Genomic DNA, 17179 nt, shown 5'->3' with positions numbered 1-17179 from the left:
TTACAGGGGAGAGAATAAGCAATCCACCTCCTGTAAAATTACTAGCCCCCAAAAGCATAGAGCCAAATATACAAAATAAAGTCAGTATACTGTGTGTTTAGTGAGACATATACTTGTGCTCTACCTCCATCCTTTAGCACATGCAGTGATGATTCCCCACAATAACCAAACGACATGTCCTCAGGTCCCCTCTGGATTAAAAATCATCTGAGCTGTGCTCAGGATAAAGCTGCAACTTCCACCCCTACAGCTGACAGCGGGAGCCCCCATCTATGCCCCACTGCACCCATCCATCAATGACCCCCCCCAGCACCAGCCACCAAACCTCACTGAAGGGGACGACCAGCTTTGCCCTGGGGTCTCCACCAGCCACGTCATCCAACGTGCAGAATAGCTGGGTACAGCTGGTAGGGAAATCTGAAAGATCAGGGAAGACTGCTTTATGCCTAACTGTTTGCTTTTCTTTGAGATTCACTCAAGTCTTTCCCTGAAAAAAAAATACATGTAATTAATTTAACACAAATAATTCATAGTTAATTTTCAGCCTGCCTCAAGACTGTACTAAGTAACTGATTAAAAACAGGATAAAATTCTCATGTCTGTCTAATCAAAGACATGGTGAATGAAATAGGTACTTTTAAAATCAAATCTTTCTCTGTTAAATAAATATTGAATACACAGACTAAAATATTGCCTGAAATATGAATACTGAATGCTTCTTAACTAAGATTACATCTTTAAAAACCTCCTCTCCAGAGAATAACATATACAATTATAACTGCCTTTACATAAACCGCAGGTTAAAAAATGAACAATGACAAAAGCCATGGATGAAAAACGCTACAGGAAAGTATTAATTATTCTAGTGTTAACAAAAAAGAAACATTTCATGTTAAAACTTCACCCTAAAGCTTTCTATAATGCTCCTTGATTAAATGTATTTGTGTTCAAATGTCACCGGTTCAGTGATCGTGCCCACAGCATCATGAAATGAACAGTTCAGAATAAGTAGTCAATCCAATAAAGCGGTAATTTATTTTTGTAACTGCAGGTTAAAACGGCAATATCCATTCAAAAATGTAACTCTTCAGTTCAAAGAGGGGCATATCTGTACGGAGCCACTGAATGCGTTAGGATTGTTAGAGAAAAAAATATAACAAAGGAATAATGAATAGAAATAAGAGACGGTAAAATTAAAGCAGGAAAATTGGAGATGTCACGCTAACGGAACACTGTGGAGAGCGGTTTGGGAAGAGCAGGTTCCTACACTCTCTACACTCTGCTATAGTCTATAGGCAACACACCCCGTGCAGGTGCTGGGCTGGGATCAGGCACCTGTGTGCAAACACCAACATTATATTGGGCAATTATCAATTTTAGTGCATAGTGAGCCAACAGCAGGGTCGAACACGTACCCAGCCCGCACGTGAACGTTTCACGGGTCTTGTGCAACCCCAGGCTGGTGGCACCTTCCCCACTCGCGTGGGAGAACCTCCATTCCTCGCTGCTGTCCCGCTCTCCAAACCCTGCCATCCCAACCCACGGGAGAAGGCTGGGTCAGACTGGAACAGCGATTAGCCCAAGCACAGAGAACAAGTTAAAAAAACCCCAACACCAAACCCCCATCTCTAAAGATTATGCTTTAACCAGTGGAAAAGACATTTTTCCATGAAAAAATGTGTGCCACGTGAATGTGAAATCAGTATGCCGACAATGAGATATTCCTATTGTTGGGGCCTTATAAATCCTGAAGCACGGACATCTGCTTCCAGATCTCTGGGGTTTTGAATTATTTTTAAACTCTGAACAAAGAACACTTAGTACCACATAACTTCCACTTTCACAGCTGGGTTATTTTAAGTAGGCAAAAAACTCACTGGAATATAACTTTCTTATTTTGAAATATTTGAGCTTCAAGTTATTAATCTGTCCCTTGAGAATTCAGAACATCTTAGAACACTCGTTTTAAATATTCAATATCTTTCAAGGATACAATCTGCTCACACGGCCTTAAAATAAACGCCTGAAACATCGCGCTGTAATAACCCAAATGGGGCCCTTGTTAAGGAACGGGTTCGTTTCTTCTTGATTAAAAATGTTATTATCCTGATCTCCAACTCCTCTCCTCTAAAAGGAGAAATGCCATCCCCACAAACATTTCCTGAAGATGAGAAGCAAATACCATGGATTTTCACAGTGCTTTGTGAAGGCAAAGAGAGCTACAGACACGCACGTGCTGCAACACGGGGGGTGTGGAATGGATTTGAGGTCGGGAGAACAGGAATTCTGTCCCGTTCGCTGCAGGATCCAGGCAGGACTCCTTTTCTCCATGTCTAATTACCAATTTGTAAAATACGGTCGGGAGAACAGGAATTCTGTCCCGTTCACTGCAGGATCCAGGCAGGACTCCTTTTCTTCATGTCTAATTACCAATTTGTAAAATATCTGCATTCAGAGGTCCTTATCTCACAGGGACAGGAGAGATCTGACGACTGTGGGCTGCCTCGAGGGCTGGTGCGAGGTGTGGGACGAATGCCAAGTGCCCTGCTGTCACCCACCCCGCCGTGCCGCGGCTGAGCAGAGCAGGCACGGGGCTGAGGAGCACCAGGAATTCCGCAGCACATCATCAGATATCGGAATTTCTAACCTGGCACGGGGCTGAGGAGCACCAGGAATTCCCCAGCACAACATCAGATATCGGAATTTCTAACCCCTGGGGAAGCAGTCAGGAGACAGAAGGTGTCTGACGAATGAATTGCTGTAACATGGTTAAAGTCACAAAGACCGGGCTGAGGATGGACTAAGTGTCCTGACAAGTCATCTGCAGCTTCTTTAGAAAATCAGCCTAAAAGCTGGAAAACCAGCAGGTAGCAGGAAGAAGCACGCAATAAGCTCAACAAAATCAGTGCTAATATTAAAAGCCTGCTTTTGCATTTGCTGCTGCTTCATTACCGACTTGATGATTGTTTCTAGGGTCTTAATGAATTCAAGCTCAATTCACTCACAGTAACATCTAGCTTTGGTAAATTTTCATCTTACATATTGACAATGAAATTAAATTTCCCTCTTTATCACAGGACAATGAATTCTGTAGCTAAATTTCAAATTACTTAACAGATGCTCCATCAGCTTTCACTGAATCACCCCAACAGCCAGCAAAAAATTACTGTCTTCTCTGCTGTTCTGTATCACAAACAAATAAGCATTTTCCTTTTATGTAGAATAATCAGATTTATTTTAAAAGATCATTAAATATGTTTTAAATAAAATTTTGGAATACTGTTGTGCACTCACAACACCTCAGGATGTAATTACAGAGGGTATGCTGGAGGCAGCAGGTTTATGCAAGGTCAGGACAGTGAAATATCCCAAAGGAAACCCCAAGACAGTAAAGCAGCTCAGTTCAGAAGGTGCTTTAGCTTCAACCACGCTGTTAAAAAACAGTTTGCTCAAGACAGACAGCATTTCGAGTCTGCTGGACAGTGGTTTACAACAAATTAATCTGAAGAATAATAATTGGTTGCATATTTCACTGTCTTTTCCTTTAACTCACTCTCCTGCATGGACTATGAAAAACATAATTAGCAGAATCTTAAAATATTAATTCTTGTGGACAAGACCTACAGCACGCTCCAGTCCCCACTCCGCAAAGGAAGGCTGCAAAGGCACTCTGAAGGCCACCAATAAATCTAAAATGAAACACCATCTGCATGCACAGAGAAGGGAAAACCAGTGGCTTTGTGTGAAGGATGAGTTCCTGGTCAGGTGTCTAACACGAGAGGACAGTTACGGTTCAACAGACTAACACAAGGGTAAATTATTGTGTTAAAACCGTAATTAATTAATCAAAGATATCAAACACACACTGAAGTGAACTTCAGGAGAACGCCACTATCAATGTACAGTCAAGTAAATGTCTTCAACAATAGCAGCAGAATCAAAAAATCACCATTTACCTTAGTATGGAGAAGAAAAGAACTGTTGCATACAACTGTCAGTGTCAGTGGAGGCAGGACATAAAGACTTATCAGCAGTCCATAAGCTTTATTGATTTTATCTTTTGCTATTTATTCAAGAAGAGATGACGAAAAATCTCTTAAATAGGCCTAAAATTTAAGAAGCTACCTAAAGCACTGATATAATAGAATAATTCAATGCTATTAATTCTCATTTGAAAACTTACATAAGAAATGCAAAAATAAGATTTTTCACATCTCATTTTATGCATTAAGTATGGAACATGTATCAAGTCGTGATGCATGAAGCACTGTATCTGTTAGTAAGTAAAATATTATTTCTATACTAAGAGCACCCTTGCTTATTGTTTGTAGACAACGGGTCCTTTCACATCCAGTACAAGAGACCCTCAGCTTCTCCAAAGAGCTCCGAAGACAAACTTCTGAGCATCAGAAGAACATCAGCAGCAGAGATGATGATGCCACCATCACTAACAGTACAAACCATGGAAATACCAGCTGCAATAGTGACACCAAAGGATGGGAAAAGGGTCGGGGCAGGAGCACCATGGATGGGGGGGAAGAGGAAGCAGCTATGGAACAAGAAAATGAACACTAATTAGGAAAAAAAAAAAACACAACCCCACACCGAAAAAAACCACCCCAAAAGCAAAGACCTAAGAGAATTGAAGCTGAGGAAGAACGCAAATTAAAGAAGTGTGTCAAACACTGCTTAGGAGTCAAAGATGACAAACTGTAAACCACAGACCTCGTCAGAAGCTTTTATTAGATTTACAGAGAAATGAACATGCAGAACCCCAGACTGAAAGCACCTTGGAACTAGACACGAGGAAGCTGACAAATGGAGGATGTAATGACTCCGGAGGCAAAGGAGACAAAGGAGCTGGGAAAACAGGCAGGTACAAGCCGAAACCAGAACACGATCTTGGGGTAGCACAGAAACGTAAAAATGAAATGCACTTGAAAACCTGTCATAATGGGAGGCGAGAAACTTCACTTCCGAGGCCCAGGGGAGATCTGCCCCATTGCGAGGTGTCTGCATGCTCCAGCCAGCAGCTCCAGAGCCTTTTTTTCTAATTTTTTTCAAGCAGACAGTAAATATTGTCTCAAGAGACGATAATTTATCTTGAAGGGACTGCACAGACTAATAACGTGCTTTGAAGAGTATTAAGGAGGTCAATCTGCTCAACTCATTTTAATTGAACTAGACACAGACGGTATATGATTTAGTTTAATTAGGCTGTAGATAAAGAACATCTCAACATAAGGCACGCCAGGCAAGGATAAATCATTAAATAGCAGCTGACACTTGAAAATACAGAGGGCCAAAAAACTTGCTGTGTAACTGAGTACATTGGTGCAACATCCCTTTCCATCAAAAGATCAGTCCCATTAGAAAGGATAAGGAAAAACTTCACAAAGCAACACATTAATGTCTAGTAAATTGAGAAAAGAGAGCATTTTGAGAAAAATGTATTTATTACAAAAGTAATGGTGGTTCTTTCATTATAGAGACATAATACAATAAGGCACAGTACTCTACCACAAACTTTAGTTACAATTAAATAGATTATTCTAGCCGTCCATTAAGGAGATCTAATTATAGAATATCATTAGCAAGGACTTAATTCAATTTTTTTCTTTGTTTTTTTTTGAGTACAACCTATTAGTTTTTTCCCTTTATTGACAGACTTCACTTTGAAGTTGTTATCTTTCAAGTCAGAATAGCATTAACAGACTCTTAAAAACTGGCCATACTTGGATGATTTTGTCAGGGATACTGGAGAAATGCAGTCAAAACATTTTTTCCCAATCAACTCCTTAATATTATTATTCTAGCAAGTTTTTGGAACCAACAGTTTCCTGCCACTGGTTTTGTTTACACCTTGAATGTTTTCTAATCACAATGAAGAAAACGTATACAAAAGCTGCAAAGCCTATAAAAAAAAAGATGGGGTGACTCTGTAACACCATATTTCAGGCAAAACACGTGGTGCCTATAGGCTCATCTACTTCAAGAAACTTTGCAGCAAGTGCACAGCTCATCATCGTGACCCTGGGCAGGTAGTCACCGACAGAGATCACACTGGTCACACTTAGTTCTGCCCCAGCCATCCACCCGCAGAAGTTTCTCCTGACTGTGGCTATTCGAGTCTTCTAAAACGTCCGGACAGCAGGACTATACCATCTATCTAGGGCTTCGTTTCATATTCCATTTTCTACTAAATGAACTATAAATTTTTTATCTGATTTTCTAGGTGTCGTTCAACATCATCACCCAGCAGCAGAGCGTGCTCGTCCCGTCACCACCGCAGCCAAAGGTATTTCTGCCTGGGAGGGTGCAGAAGGTGCATGGAACGCTTCTGTGCAACCAACGTTTTCCCAAGTGCTCTGAATTGTAGAGGTGCAACATGGTATATTTAGCATCTTCTTAGTTTTTATTATAGTTGTAAACTTAAATACTCTATTTTAGTGTTAAGGAAACAGTTTAAATACCAAGTTTGTAAATCAAGCACAGTTCATTAAGCACTGAAGACTCCCACTGATTTCAATGCAAATCTTGTACTAATGTTAGAAATGCTTAGAAACCCGCTGTTTGAGACCTTTTCCTGAATTTGTCTTTACCATCGAGTTTTCCAAAGCAATATTTTGCATTCAGCACATTTTACAGAACTCAACTGTTATTCTGTTCAATCCAGAGGAGCTCTCATTTATGGAGAGTTTTCCCTTGAAAAAAAATAAGTAATTTCTTAAAATTGGCATGCAGTACTGAGTTTTGGTTTTCCATCCAGATATTAGCGTGACTGTAATGGTTTTCAAACATATATGTACCATAAATACTTGATGATGCAAGGTGATAATGTTTATGCACCAACAGGCACGCAACTGCAAAAGAAAAAACGAGTGCAAACACCATATATCATATTATTTTAAAAAGCATGTAACAAACACACTTGCACACTCCCAGATTAGCTGTTTATGATTTATGAGCCTAATGTTCATGAGCATGGAGTGCCTCCTTGTACCTCCCGTTGACTCTGCTGGTGAACAGAAGCACTAATGAGCAGGTGAAATGAACAATATCCAAGTGTATGGGTCAGATGCGTGCGTGTGGACGAGGAACTCCCCCTCCTCTTTAGAGTAGGACAAATTTTGCCAAAAGGTCTTAATAGGAAAAAAAATTAAAAATAAAATAAATAAATAAATAAACCAACTCATGTTAAAAATCTCTGACATTCTCAAAAGATATATATATATATAAAAAATCTATTTCTTAAGGAGGAACTTTATTTTTAAATGTGATCATTTTCAACCACAGCTTCACAAAATGTGTTATTTTTGGAAGCCTGTATTGATTAAGATGCATTGGTCTTTTATTGCAATGACTAATAACCCAAATTCTTGGAGTGCATCCCAACAGCATTGGCAAAACAGGCAGCAATGAACCTGAGTGAATGGACTGCTGGGACAGGAGCAGATAGAGGAAAAAAATAAAATGCAGTGCAACGACAGCTAATGTGAAAAAAAATCAAATGGTACTTTTTTCCTCATTCATTTTGGAACTACTTGAAAATAAACTTTTATTATAGTAGCCATTTCTGCACTATTATGCCACTAAGGTGACTTAATTCAGATATACAACGCACCTCCTCAGTGCCCAGAGTCGCCCAGGTACACGTTCTGGCACAGCAGCAGTCTCCTCGTTTGACCCGAGGGATTTATCGTTGGCAAATACAAAGCACGAGGAAACACTTTGATTTGATTTGGGTTTGTAAGATCAGCAAACAGCTGCACCTTCGCACATCAGAGCAAAGGATTAGTCTGGAATGGGAGAATAGAACATTTTCTCCCCCTCTCATTCTATAATGCGCTTCCAGCAAATGAAAAAAAAAAAAAAAAAAAGGATGTGTATTTCTATTTCTCTTAATTCTACCTCTGTGTGGCACGTTTCTAAATTAAGCATGTTAAATATAAAACCATTTGCATTTGACTGAAGTATTTCACATTATTTGTCACAAACCCCCTTTATGGGGGAGTATTGAACAAAGTCTGTTGATTGCACAGCTCTTATTATTTCCATGAATGGTCCAATCACGCTCTTGGCACACGAAGATGCAAGTGACAGATGTTGAACAAAACTCCGAGGGATTAGCCATTGCTCCTGAAAGTTACAGGACTGCGTTCATTTCTACTGGTTTATTCACTGCCCTTCTCTCTTTTTTTTGCTCCTGCTTCTACAAAAGTATTTTCCTTCCTCTTGCACCCTTTTGGGGCCAGACCCATCGGCACATCACCAGAGGATGCCAGGAGCGTGCAGCAGAGATCGTACAACTCTCTTATTCTCGTTGCCCATATGAAACCAGAGCATTGACTTCATCAAATCTCGAGACTGAGAACTGAATTTCACTTGGTAGAACAAGGTCAACATGACAAAACCAATAAACTTCAAGAACAACAAGAGAAATTAAAGTTTCTGGTTATTAAAATTCTCATTTGCTTTAACTAAATGAAGTAAAAAGCTTTTTTTTTTGGAATGCCGGTAGTATGCGTTGAGAAATGGGATTTTAGATTTCAGATTTAACAATACAACATGACTCATTTACTTGTAAGTAGGTCAATCTGTAGGTACTAATATAGACCTTGAAAAATAGAAGTGGATTTGGAATAAGGAAGAATTTGATAAAGCTATTTATAAGAAGTGATAGCCAGGTCTTCTTCCTGTTGCGTGCTAGGATTGTAGGGCTCAAATTATCTTTAATGAAATGCAAAGAATCTTCTCAGGGAGAAAGCAGTAATTTGGGATAATCCCAGATTTCAAGTGATTCTAGGAAAAAAAAAAAATTTCTAGAAAACTATTCTAGAATAAAATCTGTGACAATGAAATGAAGAATCCTCTTCATAAACACTACAGGCATATATGTATGGAACATACAATGTAGGTTTTATACATATTCTTACGCCTGACTGTTCCCAAGTCCCTCAAACCTTCTTCTTTTCTAAATAAAGATTGTTATTTTCAACAATAGATATAAAACAGCTAAACATGAATCCCACTTTTTAACTAGATTATTTTTTTTTCCTTTGAAACTGTGAAACAATGAGAGAACCATTATAAAAGTAGGCTTGGCTAAAAACAGAGATCAGATTTCATTTTCCAGAAGTATCAAAGTATTAACATCAAGTTCAGATGTATATTGCACTAATTCCACACTTTTTTCATCAGAGTTGGGGATGGCACCTTTCCTGCTGGAATGGCCATAGTTAAATATTTGAAGGAAAAAGCTTTTTTTATTCTTTTTCACGTGGTCTTATCCAGTCTCTGGCAACACAAAGAGAAGAACAACAGTGACCACATGGACTGTCAGTATGTGATTTACAATTCACATACTCGCAATGAGTCAACAAAAAGAAAATTTAATTATAATAAAGAAATTCGTTGGACAGGAGAAAAGGCTATTTGCAGACCAAAGAGATAAAATTTCCCATCTCATAATAACTTCCATAAAAAAGAATGAAGACCCAAGATTCAAAAATGCTTTTTTAAGAGGAGTTACATAAAAATCACTATAAAAATTATATTGCTTCTAGTAAGTTTAGATTTGAGATAGTTTTTTATAACCTCTTCTTAATTAATGTCCACAAAGTTAATCGTTTGCTATTATTCTACTAGTTCTCCAGTGCCAAGAGGGTCTAACCTGAATAGCTGCCATAATAACCAGGTTTCAAAAAACTCAAAGTTTTGGGCTTTTTTTCATTTTTTCTTTAAAAGAGAAAAAAAAAGAAACAAAAGTAGCCAAAGCTATGCATACGTTTTTTATAGCTATTTTTATAGAGGCTTTTATCTCCTCCCTGGTCCTTTCTTTGCTGGTCTGATGCTCCTGTTGCCATAGAAACAGACCTGAAGGTAGCTTTGTTAGAGATAACAACGGTTTTCCCAACACAGAGAAATTTCCTTCATTTTTTTTGCAGGTATCCTTCTCATGGGGACAAAAAGAAAAAAAAGAATAAATCAATCTCTGACTGTTGTATCTATTAAGTTCTCATTACCAGAATTTATTATACGCTTTTGCTTTTAGTTTATGAGCTCAGCCTCTGATCACTGGTACTTTAAGGATTAAGTTTCATTAATTACATGAGTCATGCTACAGTTTATTTATTTGCAAGGGAATAGTGGAAATGAAATTACGAAAGGACTCAGGACTGGCATAACGTTCCTTCAACCATCAAAATCTGGTTTTTCAGTGCAGGTAATATGCAGTTCGTTAAAAATCTGTTTGTATGAAGTTTCATTAGGTTGTTATAAAAATCTGACCAATTATAAAAATGAGAAAATATTTCAAGACAACGATATCATCTCACACACGCTCCCTGGGATCACTGGCTATCTCAAGCCAAATCCAAGCTTTTCCAAAGGCTGAAGAGAAAGATCTGTGAACTACTGGGATCTCTTAAGACTATCACTCCAAAAATGGACAGCAAAAATTAAGAGGAAACAAACACAATAAAAGCATGCCCAGGAATGAAACTAAATCTTTCTTGTTTATACAAAGCTGCCCAAACCCTTTACCAGGACCAGTTAAGTAAGACGAGCTCAAATGGAAAAGGATGGGAGCTGCTCTCTCACCAGTCAGGATGCTTCTGTTCCATTCCCTTTCCTCTCCCTCTTTCATCTCTCTATTCCAGGGTCAAAACACCCCCATCAAAGAAACTTGCTCTCTCCTACAAAGCACAAATTGTTCCTTCTTCCCCAACTCCGCAGGTGGTTTACTGGAGTTGTGTGATTATCAAGCAGCAGAGGCTACACCCGTTGAACTCGGCCGTCATTAGCAAATTTCCCCCAGCACCCCACGGAAACAGCCACCAACAATCCACAGAGCTGGGTCTGCTCCCTGGTGACACATTCCCCAATTATTTGTAGCATATGGGATCTACAGTGCTTTTCAAAACTAGCCCACTCATTTTATTCCAAATTAAGATTCCAGCTAATTTTGGTGTAAGAACTACTGCCACCTCCAAAACCAGCCAGTGCTAAAAATGTTTGGCATTCCGCCAGGTTTTCTCAGTGGTCTGGGACTGGGTATGTTCCTTCTAGCTCCTGAGTTCAGTGTGCCATCATCAGACTTCCATTTTTTTAAAAAAAAACCAAACCAAACACATGATTCTGGGGGTGGAACCTGAGAGAAATACCTATGGTATGTTTTACACATGACATCTCATGTAAGAAAACAGATTATCAGTAAGCCTCAAGCGTTCTTTCCCCCTAAAGCCTAACACCATCTCATCGTATTAATGATTGACACAACGTTGGCAAAGGGTCGGTAAAAGACAACAAGGAATAATTAAATTCAACTTAAATTGCACAACTAAATATAATCTTAATGATTGGAAAATAAGGGCTTTTGGAACAATGTAAACTTCACTTTGCGGAATTAGAAAAAGTTTTGATTGTGAAATTAGCACCCAGCAGATTGCTTCATCAGTTGTAGTTACTGCCACTAAAATTGCATCCCTACCAACAAAATTTCTTTTTACTATTGAGAATAACTTTCCTGAGAGTTCTGCTTTTTAATAGTACTGGTTAATAGTTTTCCAATGGTAACTTATGAAAATCACTGATATTTTTAGATTCATAGTTTCCTAACTCTCTCCACAGTAGTGTCTCTGTTTGACTATTAACTCTTACTAGGATCATCTATTTTATACTGTCTATTACACAGCAAAAGCCTAGAAAATAAAAATACAAATTATAATTTTTATGATAGCTATTCAGCATTTGAATTGTTCTGGATTGGGAAAATAAAAAAAAATATTCTTTATAAACAAAAAGTGTTCAAAGCTATGAACTTTAAAAGCTGTGAGACGATAACAAAAGAAGAGTTAAACCACACGTCCAGCGTTTCAGGTGCAAGAACCTTAAACCGAAAGACTAAAGGGCTGCAAAGGAAGACCTCAGCGAACGTGCCTTTGGGGTCAGTCATCCCGGATTTCCCAGGAGCAGGGTGTGCATAAGGAGAGGATCCATACAACTCTTTTTCCAATACTACGGTAAAAATGTTTCCAGGCATCTTCTGCAGTCAGTGCTGGGATGTCATTGCAGGGCAGAGGGAAGGGGTGGGAATTCAAAGTAGTTACAAAAGCTCACGAACGTGTTCCTTTGTAATTGATTTCTGGTTTTCTTGAGGATCCTTCACTCTGGCTTAAAAGCCATTTTAGTTGCAACCAAAGGAGCCTGTGCTTTAAGTTAGGACTAGAAGGTACAAATGTTTTCTCAGTCGATGATACATGCAGACACGTTCCAGCACATGAACGGCTTTCGAGTAACCTGTGAAGCTGCTTCCAGCTACTCAAATGAGGGCATTTAGGTGAGGAGGGGCATGAACCCCTCTGCACAGCCAGCTACGAGCGACTAAAACCTGCCTCCGCAGGAGCACGGAACTGGGGGATCAGTAAATAATCTGTGCACGGGCACTGAGCAGCGGGAAAACACCCACAGGCAGGTGAGGAGCAAATTTCTGAACGCGGGCAGCACCTGCCAACCGGTGCTGAACAGAAGGTGGAGAGGGTGCCATATGGCAGGGCTGCATTTACCGAGATGGGCAGGAAAATAGCACTTGGATTCATCCGGTAAGGGGAGAGGAACACCAAGGGACATGAGACTCTGTCCCGGTTTAAGAGCAATTGACGGAGGAAACCGAGCCACGTCCTCCCTGCCGTAGACGTGAACCTCCTCCAGATGCCGGCTGAGTGCGTCAGCTCACATCTGTATCTTATCAATCCGTTCTCTTCTGGATGCTTAAATACTAAGAACTCACTCCAGTTCTGAGGAGCAAAGTTAATCTCCCTTGATGGTACAGTCACTTGCTCTCATTTAGATTTTTTTCACTTTTTAATTTCTATTTATTTTGCTCATAAGCCTCCTATGGATCCTACACTATTATAAGGAAAACAGTGCTGATCCAGGGACAGCCATGTCTGAGTTCTTGTGCACTCTACATTAAGTTTTATAAACTCATATTGAAAAAAATTAGTACAGTCAAACACTATTTTAAATTACTGGTGATTTTTTTTTTAATTCTATGTGGAATTTAATTAGGAATATTTTAATAAATCACATGCAGTTTGAAAACACTTTCTGGTCACTATGTTCTGTTAACAAAGGGAACAAAGATTTAACTCGCAATTTTAAAGCATCCTCTTTGAACAGAGCTTGACTAGTTATATTAAACACTTCTTAACAATGCTAGATACAGCAGCAGTCAATTTTTGAGGTTGCTCTTACATTTTTATAGTAATTTACTCAAGTTTTAAAGCGTTTCATCAATGACATAAAATAGTTTTTGGGAACAGTGAGCAATCTTCCAAAAACAAGTATCTGAATTGGAGATGATGCTTCATGGAACTTTAGCCCATAATAGCAGCAGGCTGGAAACGCAGGAGCTGTTAAATCGTCCTCAATAGCATCGCCACAAAAGAGCTGGCCATGAAGAGAAGATGAATAATTTCTATTCAAACTACAGAGAGCCATTAGGTAGCAACAAAATAACTTCCTGAGCGGGTATTTTGCTAAGACATCAGAGCTCACACCCTGCCAAGTATGAAGGAAACGTAAAATTTTTTGATTGTGTGAATTCTTATTTCATCCGAAACAGGATATTTTTCCCCAGACACCATCATTTCCCTACTAGTCAAGGACAACCACAAGTATTATTTTCCTTTTGGCACAAACAGAGACCTTTCAAACTCACATTTCAGCTAGTCTGAGTAAAGCAAAAAGAGGGTGATTTGAAGTTTTGTCTCTCTTACACTCACCTTTACTAATGCATTTAATTTTAAAGTCATAAAAATGTATCCCCTTTTTTACAGCAACAGAATACTGTAGCAAATAAAAACGCTACATGCAGAGACAATATTTGTACACCACTATTTTTAGCTTGATACAGACCACGGGTCTTTTATACAGCTGAGTAGTCTAAGCTTATTAAACACTTAGGCATGTAAGAAAGGCTAGGGAATGAGAAATAGAATACGCTGAAATCTCTTCTGTTGTCTTGACAGTATTTAAATATACAGACATTAAACAATAATTTTTGTTGCAACTGTTAAATATGTCGAGAGAAATTACTGAAGCTGTCAGTGGAGCTCCCCCGTTCTGCAGGGGATTGCTGCCGCCAAAAAAATGTTAAAGGGCTTTGAAAACAACTACAGGATAGAGATCTCTCTGCACACAACTTATTTTTAAAGTAGTTCAATTCTCTCTTTCAAAAGAGCATTATTTTAAAGACATGCTTTGACCTCACCCTTTAGCCACAGGTACACTTTCAGCTCTCAGGGAAGTTGGAACAAAGTTTCTAAAAATTATGGGATTCCTCCCCTTTGGACTCTTCCTAACCAGCTAATGAACCCCACTGCTCTGAAATGCTCCGTATCCCTGCAGGCATGTAGCGTGAACGCCATACAATCTCCCCTCAAGACAGATCTATAAATAAGCCCTTGCCATCATGTCCTAGATACCTCTGGCCTCAGCAGGGACGTTTGTGAGCACTCACCTGCAAGAGCCGCCTGCAAGAAATGCCGCCCTCGGCTCTCACAGGCAGTTCTGGTTCTGAGTGGGAAATGGTTTGTATATGGGAATGGTTTGTGTATTTAAATATTCTGCATTCTAACCTGGACCGTCACCCATTGCTGGGCACCAATCTGACTGTTAGGCTCTGATTCTCCTTGTTAAATAAAAAATTTAACTGATAATTTTTTTAATGATGTATTTGTAAGGATTGCCTCACTTCTGCTAAAAGTACAGTGCATGATCATTTAAATTTACTATAATAACGTAGTAAACAATATTCTAATAAATAATTTATGATTATTGCTCTGGAAATTTTCATTTTATTAGTGGCGATATTACTCTTACAATGGACAGAAAGGGTACATCATGCCAAGGCACTGGACAATTTGAGTATGCAAATTAATTGTGCACCTGCATGAAATAATTTAGAAAAGGACTTTTTAATATTTAAAAATCTGCTGAATTATGATAAGCTTTATAGCACACTGCATTTCAGAAGGAAGCTCATACTAACTTGGATAGGAATAGGTTACTGAGCTGTAAAAGGGTAGACACTATGGTCAAACATTTCAGTAAATTAAAGTATGACATTCTACAATCCTCTTTGTCTAACAGGACCCACTAATGCAGCACTATTTTAACAAAACATTTATTTTCTGTTTGCTTTTAATCTTCAAAGTGTTTTTGAGATACCACCTCTGTGCAAATATCGCAAACGATCATGTGGTACCCCAAATACCAAAACAAGGCATTAGGCTGATTTATTTAATCACCAAGGCCAAAAAAAAACAAATCACAAAATGCAGTCAGCAATATTAAAGACTATTAACAACCTGCTGCATGACAGATTCTATAACCATGGAGAGATTCTCGACAAAATTAAATGGTCTCACACACGAATGTATGTACTTCCAGAACTGTGAAGCTGCTTCTCTTGTCAACAGCTGCCACAGTAGCAGTAACTGAAGCTGGGTGACCTTTGGGGAAAGACACTGTCCAGGAGAAACTGAACAGGATAACTACACCCCTAACTTAAGCATTTTTCTTGTGTACCTAAATTTTGATTATGTGGAATGTTTTAAAAATTAAACTGTTTAAAAAATTCTTCTCGGTTCTTTGCTATTTCCCTATATTTAGATTTAAAAATAAGAAAACTTTTTAACATCCTGAATTTTCCAAAACCCCTTGTGGCTTCTGCACATATGTTGTCCACTGATCTCATGGCTAGCATATTAAAACAATTCATGAGAAGCTCATTAAAAGCTAGCATGAAAAGTCTTCTGGTCCATTTCATCAGAGCAGATAATAGCCTACAATCTAGACCGCGAATATAAGAAACAAAACAGAGCCGCTCAGACAAAGAACACTTGGAATGTATTGTTCCCATAAGCAGATGTTAAATTACTTAACTGTAAAGTGGAATTTATAAAACCCAAAGAAATGTTATTTTCATGCGAACAAACAAGATTAGTTTGTTATTTCAGCAGGGTGACACAAAATTCTTGTACATGTGTCTCACCGTAAGCAGACGCGTTGAAAGTAAAAACTGGTTGTCGACCAAAAAATGCTACGTGCACACAGAAGTACTGACAGAGCAAGATGGAAGGGGTGTATCCTGACTGCTATACTTGCTCAAGCGTGAATATAATTGCTTCAAAACCCTATCTCGGACAAGCCAGCTGGTTCAAGATTAAACTGTCGCCTAATTGGAGCTACAGATCCTTGTGTGCAGAGAGACAAGGACCAGAGTCAAGTCTGGAGATACACCTTCAGATAAGATGGATACAAAGGAAGCTCAGAAAAAGCCTCAGCCTGTCCTGGGAACTGTTAATATCAAATACATCCAACACAGAGCAAACAAAAATAAAATGCTGACTTCACGCTTGGGTAAACACCTCAGGGTTGTCACGCTCGGAGGGATATTGTTCTTGGTCAAACGTTCCTTGTTAGTTTTCTTACAAAAAATAGATCTTGCAGTTCAGAAAGACTCACTTCAGAACAGTTAAAAACCACTTGGACTACAATTATCTATCATAACGACCCCATCGATACTGTTTGTAATTCATCCTCACACTTAGGTGTAACAACATCAAACTCTGTGTAAAAACAACACATCAAATGTCAATGTACTCACATCAGTGTCGGGTCCCTTGTCAGCCCCAGGACAGGAGAACGTAACAAACTCATGGCATCTCTTATGAACCACGAAACAGCAAACTGGTAAGAAAAAGCAAACCAACAGTTAGAATGGCAGAGTTTTTTGGAGGGTTTTTGGTTTTTTTTTTCCCTGTTGTAACAAACCTAATTACAGAGGAAATCAAACATACAGTCAAACATTTCACCTGTAAGGTGGTGAAGGCAAGCAGAGCCTCATGGTAAATAAAGACACATAAGAGAGGTGGACACCAAGTAAACAATATAATGAACGAGGAGATCAGCGTGCACATTTAAAAATCATCAGACTCTACTCAATTTTTAATGTTTGAGACAGCCCATGGTTGTTACAATAGTGTGGGATGGACAGTTCTATGAAGCCACACTTCGTGAATGTAAATCCCTATCCATAACAGGAACTCTCCACGTGCCTCCTGCTCTTGCCCGAATGCATAAACGGCGAACGTTCATCTGGAACGGAACC

General features: G+C 39.0%; 1 protein-coding gene across 1 annotated transcript in view; it reads right to left on the bottom strand.

Annotated features, from left to right (window-relative positions):
• LOC104463528 (protein kinase C alpha type) overlaps positions 1-16758 on the bottom strand; it is a gene marked incomplete at its 5' end in the record, with an annotated part of 80600 nt that extends 63842 nt beyond the window's left edge. Inside the window, one exon of the mRNA XM_010075900.1 lies at positions 16676-16758. Within this exon, the coding sequence (XP_010074202.1) occupies positions 16676-16758 (83 nt within the window). The remainder of the gene's footprint in view (positions 1-16675) is intronic.
• Positions 16759-17179: the final 421 nt, after the last annotated feature.

Source organism: Pterocles gutturalis, unplaced genomic scaffold (assembly GCF_000699245.1).
Source record: "Pterocles gutturalis isolate BGI_N339 unplaced genomic scaffold, ASM69924v1 scaffold2963, whole genome shotgun sequence".
Taxonomy (NCBI): domain Eukaryota; kingdom Metazoa; phylum Chordata; class Aves; order Pterocliformes; family Pteroclidae; genus Pterocles; species Pterocles gutturalis.
This window is presented reverse-complemented; position numbering and strand designations above follow the sequence as displayed.